At 48.0% G+C, this 20,608-nt stretch overlaps 1 protein-coding gene and 1 long non-coding RNA gene across 2 annotated transcripts in view; both read left to right on the top strand.

The window, feature by feature from the left end:
* Nucleotides 1–6,922: 6,922 nt before the first annotated feature.
* On the top strand, nucleotides 6,923–7,882 carry LOC134555308 (uncharacterized). The gene is made up of 4 exons (XR_010081398.1): nucleotides 6,923–6,966; nucleotides 7,071–7,132; nucleotides 7,219–7,262; nucleotides 7,454–7,882. It is a non-coding gene; the product is annotated as an uncharacterized LOC134555308 (long non-coding RNA).
* A 2,532-nt stretch (nucleotides 7,883–10,414) lies between these two features.
* LOC134555266 (ras GTPase-activating protein 1-like) overlaps nucleotides 10,415–20,608 on the top strand; it is a 61,683-nt gene continuing 51,489 nt past the window's right edge. The window contains 3 exon segments of the mRNA XM_063406731.1: nucleotides 10,415–10,453; nucleotides 10,567–10,621; nucleotides 11,734–11,786. Of these exon segments, the coding sequence (XP_063262801.1) occupies nucleotides 10,415–10,453; nucleotides 10,567–10,621; nucleotides 11,734–11,786 (147 nt within the window).

Below are 20,608 nucleotides of genomic sequence, written 5' to 3'. Positions count from 1 at the left end.
CACTCTGAAATGGCCTGGAAGCAACTGAGGGAAAGCGCCTGGAAACCACGAAAAACTACTGAGACTGTCACCACAATGCCTCTCCCAGATCTCCAGCTCAAAGAAATATTCCAACTGAAGCATGTCCTCAAGGAGCTGCTTTCCTAAAGGAAACCCCATGACTGGCAATGCCAGACCACAACACGGGGCACCTTGGAGTCCCCAGCTACTAAGGGAGATGGAACAAAAACATTCCCAGCAATAAAAACAAGGAAGGGCTTCAGTAAGGATCTTTATTATTTTCCTGGGAAAATTCTGGGAGGAAATCACGTTCAACTGTTTGTCACATGAAATCAACACCAAACAAACCATTCTGGGACACCCAGTAGCAGCTCTCACTAAAACTCCATTGGGAATTCTCCTTTGGCTTGAGCCCAAACCACCTTGGCCCTCAAGGATGGCAAAGAAAAACCCAAATGAACCGGTCCCTCCTCTAACAAGAAAAGCAGAACAGAGAGAGAAGACAGCACTGAAACAAACAGCTCTGGGAACACCTCCTGCAGGTTGTCACATTCCTGTCCACCTTTCCTGAAAGACTGAAAACTAAGCAGGAGTTCAATCTAAAACTTACAGAACCATTGATCACAGCAGCCTCAAAAACACCATAAAGAGAAACAAAAAGGTAACAAAGGGACAACACCAAACAAGCCTCACAAACAGGGACTCATCAAGCTGGGACTCATAGAAACTCTCCCAACTCCATTTGCTGCTTCACTCTCTGCCCGGGACCAGGAAATCTCATTTCAGTTCTTGTCCATCACTTGCCAGGGACCTCGAGAGAAGAAAAGGTGCAATTAGTACTGTCCATTAGGGCCACAGGGTTTGGGTTCAGCCTGCTGGAAATAGAAGCGGACACTCTTCACCCTGCTGGAGCTGAATGAACCACTGTGCACCTGCACTGCTCGGTGTGGGGGGATCAGTACACCTTCCGTGTATGCTGATCTACAGAGCACAAAACCAAAAACCTATCTCAATCCATAAGTAATACCAAACAGAAAGAAAAATCATAAAAAATTTCCACAGACTAGGAAATCCTTGCATGCCTTTGAACATAGACCCTGAGAACTCAAAAATCCATTTCCAATAGGAAATACTCCTGAGCTAGACAAAAGCACCAAACGCTGGACCCAGCACCCAAAGTTTGGGGTGCAAAACCATCACACTACATAACAAAGCCGAGACCAGGAAAAGAGCTCCTCCAGGCAAGAAAAGTTAAATATTCTTTGCCCTAGTGATAAAAGCCCAAAACCATACCACTAACCCAAAAGCAAACAAAACCCAGGCTGTCCCGAGTTTCATTTGGTGTTCAGCACCTTCCCAGACTGGGGACATCTAAGGGAGATCTTACACACCTTTTCTAACACCTCTGTCCCTGCGACTTCCCTCCCCCTCAGGCACCACTGCTCTGCCCAGGGCTAAGGCCACCCGAACACCTTGTAAAGGAAGGCTTAAGCTAGCAGAAATAATTCACATTACTCAAAAGCTGCCTCTACTTCTAGTAAGTAGCTCTTACAAACTTGGTAGCAGCTTCCAAAGAAATTTTATTATTGAAATCACTTCATAAATCAGCCAAGAACACAAACCTCAAAAGGCTGTTTCTTCCTGCCATGTTCTTTCCAAGTTAAAGGCTAATTTAAATCTTCGATAACACATGCAGTCCAACTATTCTACCAAATCCTGCACTCCATCATGTAACCACGTTACAGGGCTCAGACAGCTTTCCCCACAAGGGTTTCAGTTCATAACTCCCATACCTCAGCAGGAGTCTGAAATAACAAAAAACACCCTCGTGCCTCCCTGCCCCTATCCCCCCCACCCAGGGATGCAGGCACAGCAACATCTGGAAAGAGAGCACAACTTCTCAACTCCTGTCCCAGTCACAGACCCCAGCCAGGCCCAGGCACCACAAAAGATTAAAGGGAAAAAAAACAAAGGCAGAAAAGCCTCTCTACCTTCCCTGAACAACAGACCCTGAGAGTACACATCTTCCTCTTGCCTGCAAAAACACCAAAGCTCAGCATAACTCTGACTTATAGAAGACCTTAAGACAACTCTCTAGCATGGACAAACCCACCCACCCCAAACCATAGGAAACCACAAGCAAAAGGGAAAATGAATAGAGAACCTTAACTCAACACCAAAAAAGACCAGAAACAAACCAAGTTAAAGCAACTCAAATTAAACCCAAATGAAGTTGGGTTTGCCGCCCAACCCCAGACAGGAAAAGGCCTTGGGATTCCGAGGCAAACTCCAACAGACCCACAGAACAACAGCCCCTCAGCCCCTCCACAGCCCCACCAGGTACCCCCCACCACATTATACACACCTAAACACAGTCTCACATACCACCTCTTATAAAGAAATATACAAACGCATTCTCACCACATTAACACAGCCTGGAGAAGCCGCACATCCACAGAGATGCTCCAAGCAGCTCCACACAGAGCAAGCAGAGAAGGCATCCCTTCCGGCACCCTTTGGAATCCCCTCCCGGCACACGATTGGTGGGCTTGCTGAAGCATCGGCAGTGCTGATTGGACAGCGAACCCCAGGAACCGCCCCCACCCTGGTCCGGGCTCCACCCTGAGCCCAGCACTGGCCCCACCCCAGCCCCGGCTCAGGCTCCGCCCCAGCCCCAACCCTGACTCAGCCCCAGCCCTGGCTCCACCCCAGCCCTGGCTCTGCTCCAAGCCCGATCCCAGCCCAGGCTCTGCCCCAGCCCTGGCTCTGCTCCAAGCCCGATCCCGGCTCAGGCTCTGCTCCAAGCCTGGTCCTGGCTCAGGCTCTGCTCCCAGCCCCAGCTCAGGCTCCGTCCCGAGCCCGGCCCCGGTCCCCCCAGCTCACTCTGAGGGGCCGGAGGCTCCGTGGGGCAGGGGGTCCCTGGCCGGTCTTGTTTTTGCAGCCAAACACGGGAATCGGCGGTGGGGGGAGCGGGGAAATGAATTCTGGTGAGCTGGGGCTCTCCTGGCTGAGCTGCAGGAGGAAGCTGAGCAATCCCTGGGCAGGGATCTGCTGCAGGGATCTGCTGCAGCCCAGGACATGGAGCACCGGAGCACTCTTGTGTTGAACACGTTGCCCTGGACTGCGCCCAGGTGATCTCCAGGCCTGGGCCCGACAGAACAGAGTCTGGTGCCCCAGTGTGTCAGGTGCAGACAATGAGCTGTCCAGGGAACGAGCAGCAGGTCCCCTCTGCCCCTGCCCTCATGCTTGGAGTGACAGCAGCCAGGTGAGGGCTGTTAGGTTGATGAGGGCTCAGAGCACTGCCAGTGAGGGCTGTTAGGTTGATGAGGGCTCAGAGCACTGGCAGGTGAGAGTTGTTAGGTTGATGAGGGGGCAGCTCCTGCCAGGGGTGCTTTAAAAGGGGAGCCTCAGCTCACTTTGGCATGGAGCTGCTGGAGGAGAGGTGCCTGTGTTGTGTGCCAGGAGTGTCTTATAGAGCAATGGTAAGAGCCTCTTCTTTGGGTCTGGGGGAGCAGCTGGGTACACTTGGGTGTGGGGCACTGCTTGAAGGAGGTGCTGGGGGGCAAACCTTTGTGCTAGATGGGGCAGCAGCTGGTGAGCCAGTGGGGGTTGTACAGGGGACTTTTCCCCTTTTGCTTTTCAATTTTATCTTGCCAATCCCTCCCTGCTGCCCCCAGAAAAAGAAAATGGGGGTTATGAAGATAAAAGAAGTTTAAATTGAAGGAAGAAATTCTCTTTTGTTCTTGGCTGTGTTTAAATTGAGTAAAATCCCCCTTCACCTGGGATTTTAATAAATAGTGTTTTTTAAATGTGGTTTTAATTCAATATTATTTTTTTGTGGTATACAGTGTTCTGCTTTATTTTTTGGTGTTATTTATTTGGTCTTTGAGTGCAGATAACTTTATGGATGGGTTTGTTTGTATTTGAGGTAGAATTAAATTAAGTAGCCTTTTAAATAGAGTTTGGATATCTGTTATTGAGGTTTTGTTTTTATTTATGGTATGGAGGGATTCAGATTGGGTAGGGCTAGCTTGGCTGGTGGAGATTTGGGTGTTTTGTTAGATGCAGCTTTTAATTTTTGAAAGTTTTTTCTGTTTAGTGGGTTTAAGGTGGTTTTTACTAGTTCACTGTGTAATTTCATTTTGTTTGTTGATGGTGTACAATAAGGGATATAGTCTATTTATTTTATGTTCTATTTCTTATTTCACATGTTGATCAGGTTGTTTTTAAACTGGGTTTTGTTGTGGTTTTGTTTTTTTAAAGGCTATGCTTTCTAAGGCTTACAAGGGTGTAATGGGATGTAGTGTGAGATACAGGGTATGCTTTCAGTCATTTAGTGGTGTTTTTTTTATTGCAGTGAGTACGTAGTGTTTGTTTTGGTTGGTTTGAGATAGTGTGATGTAGTTGATTTATTAGGGTTTTCTAATACATGTGGTTGGATTATTGTTTATTTTATTACAGGGGTGTATTTATTTCGTTTGTTTGGTTGCAGTATATGTTGGATAGCTTCAGATAATTTGGGAGATACTGTATGTTCATGGTTAAATTGATCTTTTGTGTGTATTTATAGGTGATATTTTTGTTTGGATGGTTTGAGGCATTATGGGTTTATTGAGTTAAGAACAATATTTTTGGTGTTGTTAATTTAAGTTTTTTGTGATATTTTTATATTTGTAGTTTGATTGGTTTGTTTGGTGGGTATTATTTGTTTTATTTCTGCAAACATGGGTAGTGATATGGTGGATTTTCTTAGGTAGTTTTTTGGGGTAGTGACATCCTTTTTTAGTAGTTCAGATTTTTTTCATGTTGTTCATTAGTTTGAGTCTTAGTTAGAGTAGTGGTTATTATTTATGAGTTAGTGTAGGGTTTTTTTAGTCATGTTTAGGGTCAGTTGTACAGTTTTGAGTTTAGCAAGTTGGTTTGATTTGTCTCTTACAAGTTTTTCTGATTTGTTGTGTGGAATTCTATATGGTTGTTTTTAGTTTTAGTTCTATTTTTATGATGTGATAAGAATTGTTAGTGAAAAGAGTCTAGTGTTTGTTTGTATGGTGGAGATTTTTGTTTGTTTTATGTGATGTTGGTGGTGTGGTAGGTAGAGGACATTTTTGTAGTAGTTATTTTACATGTTTGAGGGGTTTTGGCACTTAAAATATTTGTTTTGAAGGAATTTTGAACTGTTTGGGGTTAGTTACAGTGAGACTTTTAAATTTTATTTTTAATTAGGTTTTTTTAGGTTTTATTATAGTTAACAGTTGTGATTTTTTTTGCTGTGTTAGTAATAGAAGTGGATTTTGATTTTGTATGTAGTGATGGGATTATTGTATACGGCATACTAGTGTTGACTGAGGTTTAAGTTTTTGTGGTTCTGATGTGTTAGGTTAATATGTTTATGTATTTCAAAACACATGAGATTTTGCTTTTTATTTGGTTAGAGACAGGTCTTTTTAAGTTTGGGGGAGCTCTAGGTATATATTTGAGTTTTTTTAAAGGAATTGGACAAGGTATTTTCATTATATTTAGTAGTTTGATTATGAGTAATCAGAGTTGGCTTTTTTTGATGCAATTTTTTTTGAGTTTTCTTTTTCAAAGTTCAGGTATTTGTGTGGTTAGGGCAGTGGTGTTTCTGGTGTAACTCTAAGCATCCATTGTTGCTTGTGCGTTTCAGGTGGTCCACTCATATTACACTGAGACCCCCTCACAGAGCGGCCAACAGCTCTGCTGAGATCATGCCCTGATGTTTGGTTTTCTTTGTGAGAGCTGACTGAGACACAGCAGCCCAGGGACAGCAGAAAATTCCCTGAGGGCAGGAGGGCCTTCCATTGCACCCGACGCAGATTCTCATCGCCGGAAGCCCCAGAGATAAGTGGAGGGCTATGAGCCACAGAGGGGAGGAAAGCACGGTGCTGGGTGGGGACTCACTGGGAGGGGTCTGGAGTCAGCTCTGCAGACTGGGATGGCCTAGATGTGACCCTTTAGGCCACATTGAGGGAAAGTCTCCATTTTGATCACAGTGCTGAGGTGTGCAGGGCAGAGCAGTCCCAGGCCATGTGGAGTCACTTGTCTGTTGTGCACTCTGTGTCTTTTGGGTGTTTCATGTGCAATGTCTTCTGCCTTAGCCCTTCGAGGAGCCTCTCGGAAACACCAGGCATTGTTCTTAACATCTCCCAATTCCTCAGCTTGGTGCCTTTGGCTCAGGAGCTTGCATGCGCATCGGACTTGCATCTCTGTTCAGAAGCATCTGGTCCCAGGTCTTTTCAGGTCTTGTTCTGAGCTGTACCAACAGCTGTGCGCTGCAACGATCCATTGTGGTGGATTAAGCCTTGTAAGAATGCTGAGCTAGCTCGAGGTATCTGACCGTAGGGTTCTCAGGCATCCATCTTTGCGGTTCTCGGACGAAGCAGTTCTGCTGGCATCTTCTTGCTGCTGGGTTCTTTGAGCCTCATCGGCTCCCCATCGGTCTTAGCTCGGTCATCTCCTTCCTCATTCTCTTGGCCCTCAGGGTCATTCTTCTTGCCAAGCCTTTTCTCTCCCTGTTGCGTCCCTCTCAATGGTGGTGTCCTGTGTCACGGGTGTTGGTGTGCGTTTGGCCCTGCGCTGCTCTGCCCTCCTGCGTAGCCTGGATGTAGGAGTAATAGGACATGTCCTGGGGACTTGAGGTTTGCAGTGTAGGGTGTAGTGGGAGTGTAGAGGGTATTTCTGTATGGGCACAAGATGCCTGGAGCTTTTAAGTTATCCTGCAGCACTCTGACTTTTGTGCTGACTTTCAGATGCAGATGGATTAAATCTGTGGCAGAGTGCCCCATCCCGGGTGAGGGTGTTCTCCTCCCCCATTGCCTGAAGAAGAAGGTTGGTCACTGTTGGTCTTTGCAGGGGAGGTGTGAACGGTGGCTACATTGCAGCATCATTCTTTGTGTTTATTTTTAGGAAGTAAAGCTGGGTATTGGCAGTAAAGGTCAATGGAGCAAGGTGAGCAGTGACTGGTGGATAGAAGCAGTTTTTATTGCTCAGGTCTTAATTTCTGGTGCAACTCTAAGAACTCTAAGTATCCACTGTTGTTTTTTTTATTTTAGTTGGTTCACTTGCCGGATGTCCCAGCCCTGGATGCCAGAGGCCAGATGGGTGTAAGCTTAAGGTACACTTGTGGCATACCTCAGCTGGACTGCAAAGGTTGCTGTTTTGCACTGTTTCAGCATGCATTTTTGCTGGATTTCTTTGCAGGTGCTGCTGCTGCCCTAGGTGTGCCGAGGAATGTGGGAGAGCAGGTGAGCGGGCATTTAGGCAGGGTGGCTCCTGGGTGAGGGGTTAAGCATGTACCTTTTCATTTTGCAGGCATCCTCCGGGCAGCCTCTGGAGTCGAATGAAGATCCAAGATGAGCCAGGACAGCGGTGTGGAGGAGACCTGGGGATTATTCTTCTGGAGGGGATTGTCACATTTTCATTTTCATGGTCCTAGGTACCCTGTGGAGGTGCGGAGCCCGAGTTTGGATATGGCAGCACTGAAGCAGATGCAGAGAATGTCTCAACGTTCGTGATGCCGACACGTTCTTTTCCATCAAGAACAGATTTTGTCTACTCATCTCCTGAAAGATAAGTGTTGGGGCTGGTGGTCAGGAGAAGAGGAAAAACCTTTTCCATCCTCCTTTTCCATTCTAGGAGGCAATTTAAAGTTAGCTTAGATGAGAGGGTCCTAGAGGGATGGACCATTCGTGAGTAAAGGGAGAGCATTTCTTCTCAGCCTCGTTGGAGCCTTCCCTGGCCAGGGCAGTTCTGCCCCCTCTCCATGTTCTAGAGAGCTTTGTGGTGTCAGCTATCTTCAAGAGTCCACAGGGTTAGGGTGCACCAGGGGATGCCTGGCCCACCCTGGGATCCATGTCCTAGGAGGAACCCAAGATGCAGGTTGTAGGGTTCAGCAGGGTACTTGACAGTGACACACAGAGGCTGAGGGAGGACTTGAGAGGGAAAGGACTCAAGGGCTAGAGAGCACAGAGTTGAAAATAAGGGCTACAGGCAGGGATACAAGTTAGAATACAGGTATACCTGCCCTCAGAGCAGCCCTCCCAACACTCCTGTTTTTCTGAGAGTAGGTGCCAGCAGCAACTCTAATGCAGGACAATGCCAGAACTCCTGAGAGGTGCAGGCAGTAACCCTAAGGCTAGGGCGAGGCAGGAAGTGATAGTGGGGAGCAGCATCCGACAGGGTTGGGTATAACCGGGGGTTTCCCGCCCCAGCCCACCCTGCGATCGTCTGTCTCTCTGCAGCTGGGGATTGCTGCCTGTCCCCCCTCGAGGTGGCGGTTGGTTGGGCTTCGTGCCTGTTGCCACCACAAAGAGTGCTTCAGCTCTGTCAGCCTCTGCCCTGACTCAGGGCCACGCTTAGGATAGGAAGGGCAAACTGTGGATGATGTGTCTTGCTTGCGGGACAACTCTTGGGACCCTAACGGTAAAGGGGCGTCCTCGGCTGCAAGCGTAGGGTTCTCGAGAAGTAGGGTTCAGCAGGGACAATTGACAGTGACACACAGAGGCTGAGGGAGGACTTGAGAGGGAAAGGACTCAAGGGCTAGAGAGCACAAAGCAAAAATAAGGGCTACAGGCAGGGATACAAGTTAGAATACAGGTATACCTGCCCTCAGAGCAGCCCTCCCAACACTCCTGTTTTCCTGAGAGTAGGTGCAGGCAGGAATCCTAATGCAAGACAATGCCAGAACTCCTGAGAGGTGCAGGGAGTAAACCAAAGACTAGGCTAGGCGGAATGCAGCAGTGGGGCTGGGATTCCCCTGGGTTTCTTGCTAACGGGATATGCCCACCATTGGTTCCTTCTCCTGTTGCAACTAGGGATGCTCACACCCTTTATGGAGGCTATGGTGGGTCGTTGTTGACCCAGTAATGCGATGAGGACTGGCTCTGCAAGTTTGAGCCTCTGAGCATGGCTAAATGTATTACTCAATGACTCAGGCATTCATAGAAGATGGTAAGTTGCAGAATCTTCAGGTGTTGGAAGTCGTGCTGCCAAGGCCATGCGTTGACATTTAGTTTCCTTTATTGTAGCTGCCTGAGAGATGACAGCCCGGTGCCGGCGGGAAATTCCTCGAGGGCGAGGCAGCTTGGTTTTGCACCCAATGCCGATTGGCATGCCCAGACATCAGAGAGATAAGCGGAGGGCTGTGAGCCACAGAGGGGTTGAAAGTGGGGTGGCCGGTCAGGCGTCAGCAGGAGGGTTTTTTGAGTCAGATTTGCAGTCCGGGATGGCCAAGATGTGGCCCCTTAGGCTACCTAAGGGGAAAGTCTCACTTTTGATCGTGGTGCTGAGCTGTGCAGGGCAGAGCAGTCCCAGGCCATGTGGAGTCACTTGTCTGTTGTGCACTCTGTGTCTTCTGGGTGTCTCGCCTTCTGTGTCATCGTCCGTAGCCCTGCAAGGGACCTTCTGGAGTCCCTGGCTTTGGTCTTAGCATTTGCATTCCTTGGCTCAGCGCCTTTGACTCGGGAGCTCGCCCGCACATCGGAATCGCATCTTTCTTTAGAAGCATCTGGTCCCAGGTCTTTTCAGGTCTTGTTCTGAGCTGTACCAACAGCTGTGTGCTGCAACGATCCATTGTGGTGGATTAAGCCTTGTAAGAATGTCGAGCTAGGTCGAGGTATCTGACCGTAGGGTTCTCGGGCATCCATCTTTGCGGTTCTCGGACGAAGCAGTTCTGCTGGCATCTTCTTGCTGCTGGGTTCTTTGAGCCTCATCGGCTCCCCATCGGTCTTAGCTCGGTCATCTCCTTCCTCATTCTCTCGGCCCTCAGGGTCATTCTTCTTGCTGAGCCTTTTCTCTCCCTGTTGTGTCCCTCTCGATGGTGGTGTCCTGTGTCACGGGTGTTGGTGTGCGTTTGGCCCTGCGCTGCTCTGCCCTGCTGCGTAGCCTGGGTGTAGGGGTAATAGGGCATGTCCCGGGGACTTGAAATTTGCAGTGTAGGGTGTAGTGGGAGTGTAGAGGGTATTTCTGTATGGGCACAAGATGCCTGGGGCTTTTAAGTTATCCTCAGCGCTCTGACTTTTGTGCTAACTCTCTTTCAGATGCGGATGGATTAGATCCGTGGCGGAGGGCTCCATCCCGGTTGAGGGGCTTGGCCCTGAGCAGGTCAGTCACTGTTTGTCTTCAGAGGGGCAGCGTAAATGGTGACTGTGTTACAGCGCTGTTCTTTGCATTTGTTTTTAGGAAGCATGGCTGGATAGCTGCAGTCAAGGTGAGCGTTGATGGGTGAACAGAAGCAGTTACTGTTGCTCATGTTGCACTTGCTGGTGCAATGGTAAACATCCATTATGGTGTGTTTTAGGGGGTCCACTCTCATCATGCCAAACTCCCCTCAGCAACCGGACAACGGAGCCGCTTCTCCTGTCTCGTGAGCCCTCGGGGAGCATGACAGGACTCCGTGATGAAGCCTCGATTTTCTCCATTTGCAGGTGCCATCTGGGTAGGCTGCGGTAAGGGCCGAGGAGTTGCGGTGGATTGGGGAGGTAGGGAGGAGGAGCGAGGGTCCACTCAAGCTCCAGCGATGCCGCATGACCTCGTCTCCTCTTAACCCAGGTATACCCTGTGATGTCGGCGTGCAGCTCAAGGATCCGGGTCTTCCTGGGGGATGGTGAGTAGCAGAATTATCAGGTGTTGGTAGTTGTGCTTCCAAGGCCATGCGTTCACATTTGGTTTCCTTTATTGTAGCTGCCTGAGAGATGACAGCCCGGTGCCGGCGGGAAATTCCTCGAGGGCGAGGCGGCTTGGTTTTGCACCCGATGCCGAGTAGCATGCCCAGACATCAAAGAGATAAGTGGAGGGCTGTGAAGCCACAGAGGGGTTGAAAGTGGGGTGGCCGGTCAGGTGTCAGCAGGAGGGTTTTTTGAGTCAGATTTGCAGTCCGGGATGGCCAAGATATGGCCCCTTAGGCTACCTAAGGGGAAAGTCTCACTTTTGATCATGGTGCTGAGCTGTGCAGGGCAGAGCAGTCCCAGGCCATGTGGAGTCACTTGTCTGTTGTGCACTCTGTGTCTTCTGGGTGTCTCGCCTTCTGTGTCGTCGTCCGTAGCCCTGCAAGGGAGCTTCTGGAATCTCTGGCTTTGGTCTTAGCATTTGCGTTCTCTGCATTCCTTGGCTCAGCGCCTTTGACTCGGGAGCTGACTCGGGAGCTCGCACGCACATCAGAATGGCATCTCTCTTTAGAAGCATCTGGTCCCAGGTCTTTTCAGGTCTTGTTCTGAGCTGTACCAACAGCTGTGCGCTGCAACGATCCATTGTGGTGGATTAAGCCTTGTAAGAATGCTGAGCTAGCTCGAGGTATCTGACCGTAGGGTTCTCGGGCATCCATCTTTGCGGTTCTCGGACGAAGCAGTTCTGCTGGCATCTTCTTGCTGCTGGGTTCTTTGAGCCTCATCGGCTCCCCATCGGTCTTAGCTCGGTCATCTCCTTCCTCATTCTCTCGGCCCTCAGGGTCATTCTTCTTGCTGAGCCTTTTCTCTCCCTGTTGTGTCCCTCTCGATGGTGGTGTCCTGTGTCACGGGTGTTGGTGTGCGTTTGGCCCTGCGCTGCTCTGCCCTGCTGCGTAGCCTGGGTGTAGGGGTAATAGGGCATGTCCCGGGGACTTGGAAGTTTGCAGTGTAGGGTGTAGTGGGAGTGTAGAGGGTATTTCTGTATGGGCACAAGATGCCTGGAGCTTTTAAGTTATCCTGCAGCGCTCTGACTTTTGTGCTAACTCTCTTTCAGATGCGGATGGATTAGATCTGTGGCAGAGCATACCAAGGAGGAAACAGCTGTGGGTGACAGACTTGCACACTGAAGGTACTTGGGAAAATGTTTAGCTTTGTCCTGGATTTTGGGTTTTTTTTAAATTTTCTGCAAGGTTTTAATCTTCAGTTTGTTAAAATTTATTGATAAGGACTGAAAACAGGGAGGCTGCCAAGTTATACATACCAAAGTCATCTTTCTGTAATATCTTTGAGGCTTCTATTTTGTTTTTGAGACTTTCCTTTGTTGCTGTCTTTATTTTGAAAAGTCCTATTTTAAAATAAGCTCTTTCAGTAATGTGTTCATGGTACAAATACCCTCTATTTTTAGAAACTTAAAAGCACTGACACCAACATGGCACCTCCTTAATTTTTATCAGCAAAAGTTGGTTGTAACTTAACTTCTGTTTTTCTCCTGCTAATAAGTTAATAAAGGAGTTTATCAGCTTTTGCTGCCCTTCACTGATATTCAAGGTCATTTAAAAATTGCTCTACTCTTCTAAAATGAATACAGTTTTTAGACCTCCCTCATTCTCCCCAGACTAGAAGCATATGAATTAATTTTTTGATCTTCTTTCTTTTGGTTTCTTTGGCTTTTTAAGCTGCATGGCGACAGGTGTCTGTGGACATGACACCAGGGAATGGTGCTGGGAAGGGCAGGGTGGGAGGGACTGGTCAGAAATCTAGATGCAGCAGTGGGTTGGGAGCTGGTGATCCTGCCTCAGTCACACCCTCCTGGACAGTCTATGTAATGATAATATTCCTATTTCTTTTCCTGAACGTGGAGTTTGAGGAGGACACAAGTCTTTGTATTGGTGGAAAGGGGAACACCATGGAAAAACTGCTGCTCATGTCCTCAGAGAGCAGGGGAAAGACCCTGAGAGAAATATTGGCTGCTTGAGGGATCCTTGTGTCCCCTCTGGAATAAATCCCTGCATCTCCTCAGACCTGCTGGTTTGCAGCACAGTTTGGATGCATATTGCTGCTGTGTTGGTTCTTAATTAGAAATCCCTGCATTTCTGGATGACTTCCATAGATTCTTGTATTTAGTAGGAGCTGCATGGTGAGGTCAGTGTTCTGAGGGAGGCCCTGGCAGAGCTGCCAAAGGCAAGGAACGTGGAGTGTGCAGGGAGCATCTGGGGGGGTTCTCCCCACTGAGTTTCTCCTGGGGCCTGCTGCCTGTACTGCTGCATGTTGAACCTGGGTTTGGGCTGTTCTCCTGCAGTCCCAGCTCCAACTGCTGCCCCAGTGTCCAGACCTTGCCGTGTCCCACCACCAAACCCAGGCACCTGGGGCTGCTTTTCCAGCCTTTTAATGCCATGGGCGGTCCCCGATTGCCGGAGCTCCCCAACGCCCAACCTGGACTCACTCTCTGGGAGGGGCACTTCCATCTGCCTGAAGCAAGGATGTCCTGCCCAGGTTTGCCACTTTATTCCTGTTGTTTTTCCTCTTCCAGGTAGTTGGCAAAAATGGAGAGAGCCACTGGGAAGCAAAGCCACTGAAAGGCCTTATACCCAGTCCAAGGTTCCCACTTTTCTCTCCGACTTCTGGATAATTGCTTGACCATAATCAGACACTGTCCATTTGATTTTGTACCTTTTCCAATAAATGGTTACTTTCAGCTGTAGTCTGTTCCTGGTGTCATCCTCCTCTGTTGGAATGGCACACAAAACAACAACATGGAGGCAGGAGGTCCACAGTGAAAGGCTGCTCCCCAAAAAGAGGGCGAGCCTGTTTATTTCTTCCATTTTTATACATTTGTGGGTCTGGTTATGGATTGGCTTCTGAGGTTACTACCCCTTCACCCCACTGGCCAGACCAGCTGTCAACCAACATTATTTTCAGGCTAGAAATATGTAAACAAAGGACAGTGAACAAAAACAAGAACGGTTGCTTATGTTCCAAAGTGTGAGAAAGTGAAAAACTGACCCTTCATATTGAACAGAAACTAAAGATCTGACTCCATCTTATGAACAAGTAGAAGGCTTTAAAAAACCAGAAAAACCAGAGCAACACTCCTCGTCCATGGATTTGTAAATAAAGTTCCTGACTTTTGCAAAGTTTACTTTTGTCATTCTGAGAATTGTGGCTCTTTTGTTCCATTGAAACTTCCACACTCTGCCGAGAATTTCAGATGTCAAAATATAAGTAAGATCGGAGTTTATTTGCATTGTTACTCCCACAAAATACAGATCATTCTTGGATAGGAATAACTACACATGTTTAGTTCACACTACCCTTTAAAATCAGAGCAGAGGAAGCAGATTTTAAATAATCATGAGCTTCCACCAACTTCCTGACTGTTCCAAAAGTTTTTACTTATAAAAAATCCTGAGGTTGTTTTCTAGGCAAGCTGAGATTTAGATGTTATTCATTCCTTTTATTTGATGATTTTCCTCTCTCTGATTTTAGTAAGGGAATATTTATTTCTTCGAATATTCCATACTAATTGGAATTTTTGTACATCTTAAGGCACATTTCCAAGGAAATGTACCAAATTAATGTTAGTAAATCAAGCATTGTTCAGCACCATATCCACAAAATTCTGTAAATTCCCCGGAACAATTGCTGAGTGTTTAATTGCTATAATGAATCTCTCAGTGAAGTTCAATTTACTGCATTTTAAATTACATGAATCCTATTAAAACTTAAATCCTGGCCTAATTGCTGTTCCTTGGATGCCATGGAGTGGTTCTTTTGGGTCTTGGTACCATTGTTTCCCACGAAAATAGAATTTGTTTCAAGCAAAACTGGGAATTGTCTAGAAAACCTTATTTTTGGGGAGGCTCTGGGTGTGTTTTTGGATAGGGTTAGGGGGTTAGGGCACTTGGGGGTGGACACGAACAGTGGCCTTTTCCATGGGAAACGGAACTCAATTCCCCATGTTCCTGATGTCAGTTTGTAGGAGACCTTTGGGACTCCAAAAGCAGCCAGAGTTCCAAAATGTAGCATCTTGCATCTGGGAAAAATCTTACATCATACTGGCTTGGAGAAAACTGACAAACTGACATCAGGAGCATAGGGAGGTGAGTTTAGTTTCCCATGGAAAAGGGCCACCCTTCCTGCCCACCACCCTCAGCCTTCCACATTGGCTTCTGCCTGCAAAAATGCAGTATGATTCAAGATTTCTCCCACATGCAAGAGTCCACATTTTGGAACTCTGGCTGCTTTTAGAGTGCCAAATGTCTCCCACAATCTGACATCAGGAACATGGGGAGGTGAGTTGAGTTTCCCATGGAAAAGGGCCACCCTTCGTGTCCACCTCCATGTGCCTGGACCCAGCCTGGATTCTGGGCTTTGGCCTGTTCCAAGTCCGTATGATTGAAGATTTCTCCCAGATGCAAGCTGCCACATGTTGTGAGCCTGGCTGCGCTTGGAGTTCCAAAGGTCTCCTACAAACTTGCATCCGGAACGTGGGGAGGTGAGTTGAGTTTCCCATGGAAAGGGACACCCTTCCTGTCCACCTCCATGTGCCTCGTCCAGGCCTGGATTCTGGGCTTTTTTCTGCTCCAAATTTGTACGATTGAAGATTTCTCCCAGATGCGAGCTGCCACATTTTGCAAGCCTGGCTGTGCTTGGAGTGCCAAAGGTCTCCTACAAACTGAAATCAGGAACATGGGGAGGTGAGTTGAGGAGGGCTCGCCGGAACTGCCATGTCCGCCATCTTGGAGTGTCGGTGATGGTGGTGAGCGGAGGTTTTCCCACCTGATCGGAGGCACCTGGGGCCTGTGGTAGGGAACGTGCTGCCGAGACCAGCATGTTTTGGAAATTTGATCTCTATTCATCATCACACATACATACACTTCTAGAAAGAGAAGATGTAACACTGAAGGAATTGATGGACGAAGAGGATGTTCTACAGGAATGCAAGGCTCAGAATCGCAAACCTATAGAGTTTGTGCTGAAATCAGAATGTTTGGAAGATGGAAGACTTAGTGGTTTTTTGGGGTTTTTTTTTGATTGTGAGCCATTTGGGAATGGAAGGTGGAGCTTCCTGTGTTCCTGAGTGACTCATTATAAGAGATGACCGGGGAGCGCGGCGACCCGGAGCGCGGTGAACAGGAGCAGGCAAACAGGGTCACAGCAGTTTGCGGAGGCAGGGCAAGCAGGCAGGGCTGCAGGTTCTGGCTAGTTTGGTGTGGTGTTTATATTGGTTGATTAATCTTGGGCTTTCTCCTAAACAATGGTTTTAACCCGGTCAAAATCTGTCGTTGGTACAGGTGTATGTGACCAAGTAGAGCCCTCCAAAAAGGATGTGCCTGTACAGACCCATTCCTGCCTGGAGTGTTTGAGCTTATCAGTGGCTTCAGGGGATGTTTTGGAGAAGGCCTGCCTATGGTGTGAATAAGTGAATGACCTCTTTTTGCTAGTGGCTGAGTTTAGGGAGGAAGTTGAAAGATTAAGGAGTATCAGGGATAGTGAAAGGGAAATAGACTGGTTGAGTTCAGCCCTTACATCCTTAAGGGAGGCCCACCAGCAGTCAGAGGACTTATATGCCTCTCACTCTCAAGCAATAGAGGGGCACCTGGTAGATGAAGGGGAATGGGAATCCCTGCTCGGGGTGGTAATAACAATAATCCCTCCTGCCCTCCATCCCCTAGCCAGGTGCCACTTCAGAATAGGTATGAGGCCCTGGATCTAGAGAGCCAGACAGATAATTTAGTAGAAAATTATCTACCCAGTGAGACTTACAATTATGACTTGTCTAAAAAATGGATTATCTCCTCTAACATCAAGAAAAAAAGAAGGGTGATCGTAGTGGGTGATTCCCTTCTGAGGGGGACAGAAGGCCCCGTATGTCGACCTGACCCATCCCACAGGGAGGTCTGCTGCCTCCCTGGAGCCCAGGTACGAAACATTACTGAGAGACTTCCTAGGCTGATTCGGTTCTCTGATTATTACCCACTACTCATACTCCAGGCTGGCAGTGATCAGATTGAAAAGAGGAGTGTCAAGGCGATTAAAAGGGAGTTTAGAGCACTGGGTCAAGTGGTTGATAGGACAGGCGTACAGGTAGTGTTCTGCTCAGTTCCTTTGGTGGCAGAGAAAAATGATGACAGGAATAGGAGAACTCACATCTTTAACAAATGGCTCAAGGGTTGGTGTCATTGGCAAAATTTTGGATTCTTTGATCATGGAGCAACCTTTATGGCACCTGCTCTACTGGAATCAGATGGGATGCATCTCTCTGTTAAGGGCAGGAGGTTTTTAGCTCATGAACTGGCAGACCTTATTGAGAGGGCTTTAAACTAGGTTTGAAGGGGGAAGGGGATGCATCTGGGCTGTCTGGAAGCAGGCCCAAGGATGATAAGACTGCGTTAGGGGAGAAATCAGTAGCCCAGCTGAGGTGCATGTACACCAATGCACGCAGCATGGGTAACAAACAGGCAGAGCTAGAGGCCATGGTGCATCAGCAGAACTATGATATTGTTGCCACCACAGAAACGTGGTGGGATGACTCACATAGTTGGAGCACTGCACTGGATGGCTATAAGCTCTTCAGAAGAGACAGAAAAGGGAGAAGAGGTGGAGGGGTGGCCCTTTATATTAGGCGAGTTTTGGATGTCATAGGTTTTGAAACCAATGATGATGAAGTAGAGTCCCTATGGGTAAAAATTAAGGGGAAGGCCAACAAGGCTGACATCCTCCTGGGAGTCTGCTATCGTCCACCCAGCCAGGATGAAGAGGTGGACAACTTATTCTATAAGCAACTGAACAATGTTTCAGGATCATCAGCCCATGTTCTTGTAGGTGACTTCAACCTACCAGACATCTGATGGGAACTTAATACAGCAGAAAAACAGCAATCTAGAAAGTTTTTAGAGTGTGTGGAGGGTAACTTTTTGTCACAAGTGGTGGGGAAGTCCACCAGGGGAGGGACTATGTTGGACCTATTGTTCACAAATACAGATGGACTGGTGGGTGATGTGGAGGTTGGAGGCCGCTTGGGGCACAGTGACCATGAAATTATAGAATTCTCGATAACTGGTGAAATAAGGAGAAATATCAATAAGATCTCTACACTGGACTTCCGGAGGGCAGACTTTGGCCTATTTAAGAGACTTATTCAGAGAGATCCTTGGGAAACAGTCCTTGAAAACAAAGGAGTTAAGGAGAGATGGGTATGCTTCAAAACAAAAATCTTGAGGGCACAAGAACAGACTGTCCCTGTGTGCCGAAAGATGAGTCGACGAGGAAAACGTCCAGTCTGGATGAGCAATGAGGGTTTGAAGGAACTTAGAAATAAAAAAAAGGTGTATCATCTTTTTAAAGAGGGACTGATTTCTCAGGAAGTATTTAAGGGAGCTGCTAGGGCATGTAGAAAAAAAATCAGGGAGGCCAAAGCTCAGTTTGAACTTAACTTGGCAACTTCTGTTAAAAACAATAAAAAAAGTTTTTACAAATATATCAATGATAAAAGGAAGGGTATAACCAACCTCGGTTCCTTATTGGATGAGGCAGGCAACTTAGTAACTAAAGATGAAGAAAAAGGGGAAATGCTTAATGCCTTCTTTGCCTCAGTCTTTACTGGTAGGACAGCTTATCCTCAAGACAACTATCCTCAGGGGTTGGTAGGTGATGCCAGGGATCAGAATGGTCCTCTTGTTATCCAAGAGGAGGCAGTCAGAGAACTGCTGGGACACTTGGATATTTATAAATCTATGGGACCAGATGGGATCCACCCTAGGGTGATGAGGGAGCTGGCAGATGAGCTTGCGAAGCCGCTCTCCATCATTTATCAGGAGTCGTGGCTCACTGGTGAGGTTCCAGGCGATTGGAAACTGGCCAATGTGAAACCTGTTTACAAAAAAGGTAGGAAGGAGGATCCTGGTAATTACAGGCCAGTTAGCCTAACCTCAGTACTAGGTAAGATAATGGAGCAGTTCATACTGAGTGCTATCACACAGCACTTACAAGATGGCCAGGGTATCAGACCCAGTCAACATGGGTTTACAAAGGGTAGGTCATGTCTGACCAACCTGGTCTCCTTCTATGACCAGGTAATTCATCTGGTAGATGCAGGAAAGGCTGTGGATGTTGTCTATTTAGAGTTCAGCAATGCCTTTGATACTGTCTCCCATAGCATACTCCTAGATCAGCTGGCAGCCCACGGCTTGGACAGGAGCACTCTTCGCTGGGTTAGGAACTGGCTGGATGGCCGGGCCCAGAGAGTGGTGGTGATGGTGCTGCATCCAGCTGGCGACCAGTCACCAGTGGTGTCCCTCAGGGGTCTGTACTGGGACCAGTTCTATTTAATATTTTTATAGATGACATGGATGAGGGCATTGAGTCCTTCATTAGTAAATTTGCAGATGACACTAAGCTGGGAGCTTGTGTTGATCTATTGGAAGGGAGGAGGGCTCTGCAGAGAGCCTTAGATCGGTTGGATGGATGGGCAGAGTCCAACAGCATGAAGTTTAATAAGTCTAAGTTTCGAGTTCTACACTTTGGCCACAAAAATCCCCTACAGCATTACAGGCTGGGGACAGTGTGGCTGGACAGTATTCAGGCGGAAAGGGACCTGGGGGTGCTGGTCGACAGCCGGTTGGATATGAGCCAGCAATGTGCCAGAAAGCCAATGGCATCCTGGCCTGCATTAGGCATTGTGTGACCAGCAGGAGTAGGGAGGTAATTTTTCCCCTGTACTCGGCGCTGGTGAGACCACATCTTGAGTACTGTGTCCAGTTCTGGGCCCCTCAGTTTAGGAAGGATATTGAGATGCTTGAGCGTGTCCAGAGGAGGGCAACGAGGCTGGTGAGGGGCTTGGAACACAAGCCCTATGAGGAAAGTTTGAAGGAGCTGGGGTTGTTTAGCCTGGAGAAGAGGAGGCTTAGAGGTGACCTTATTGCTCTCTACAACTTCCTGAAGGGAGGTTGTAGACAGGTGGGGGTCGGTCTCTTCCACTGGGCAGCAACTGACAGAACAAGGGGACACAGTCTCAAGCTACGTCAGGGAAGATACAGGTTAGATATAGGAAAAAATTTTTCACTGAAAGAATAATAAAACACTGGAATTGTCTTCCCAGGGAGGTGGTGGAGTCCCCATCTTTGGATGTGTTTAAAAAAACACTGGACATGGCATTTAGTGCTATAGTCTAGTTGAGGTGTTAAGGCATAGGTTGGACTTGATGGTCTTAGAGGTCTCTTACAACCTCTTTATTCTGTGATTCTGTGAGCTTCCCATGGAAAAGTGCCACCCTTCGTGTCCACCTCCATGTGCCTGGTCCAGGCCTGGATTCTGGGCTTTTTTCTGCTCCAAATTTGTACGATTGAAGATTTCTCCCAGATGCAAGCTGACACATTTTGCAAGCCTGGCTGCGCTTGGAGTCCCAAAGGTCTCCTACAAACTGACATCAGGAACATGGGGAGGTGAGTTTAGTTTCCCATGGAAAAGGGCCACTGTTCATGTCCAGCTCCATGTGCCTGGCCCAGACCCGCAGCTTCAGCTTTGGCCTGCTCCAAGTCTGTACGATTGAAGATTTCTCTTCCACATCGGGCACAAAAGAACAAGACAGCCGTAGGCTTCTGCGCCTTTCTGCCCTGTTTCCTCCTGGCCTAAGCACCCATTTGCTGCCACTGCACACCCTGGGGAGTGATCCAGGCGGGCTGTACAGCAGCAGCCGCAGCTGGCTGCATGGCTGCAGCCACAGCTGGTTGGGCCGCCATAGCTACCGTCGGTTGGACGACCGTAGGCACAGCTGGCTGTACAATTGTAGCCACAGCAACCATCTTGTGGCTGGTAGGGGTCACCCTCGCACAGACCTCAACCATCTGTGACATCGGTGGATCCCCAGGAAGCGCTTCAATGATCCCCCTGCAAACAGCATTGCAGTTGCTTCGAGCAAGCAACTGAAG

Source organism: Prinia subflava, chromosome 10 (genome assembly GCF_021018805.1).
Source record: "Prinia subflava isolate CZ2003 ecotype Zambia chromosome 10, Cam_Psub_1.2, whole genome shotgun sequence".
In the NCBI taxonomy this organism is placed as follows: Eukaryota; Metazoa; Chordata; class Aves; order Passeriformes; family Cisticolidae; genus Prinia; species Prinia subflava.
This window is presented reverse-complemented; position numbering and strand designations above follow the sequence as displayed.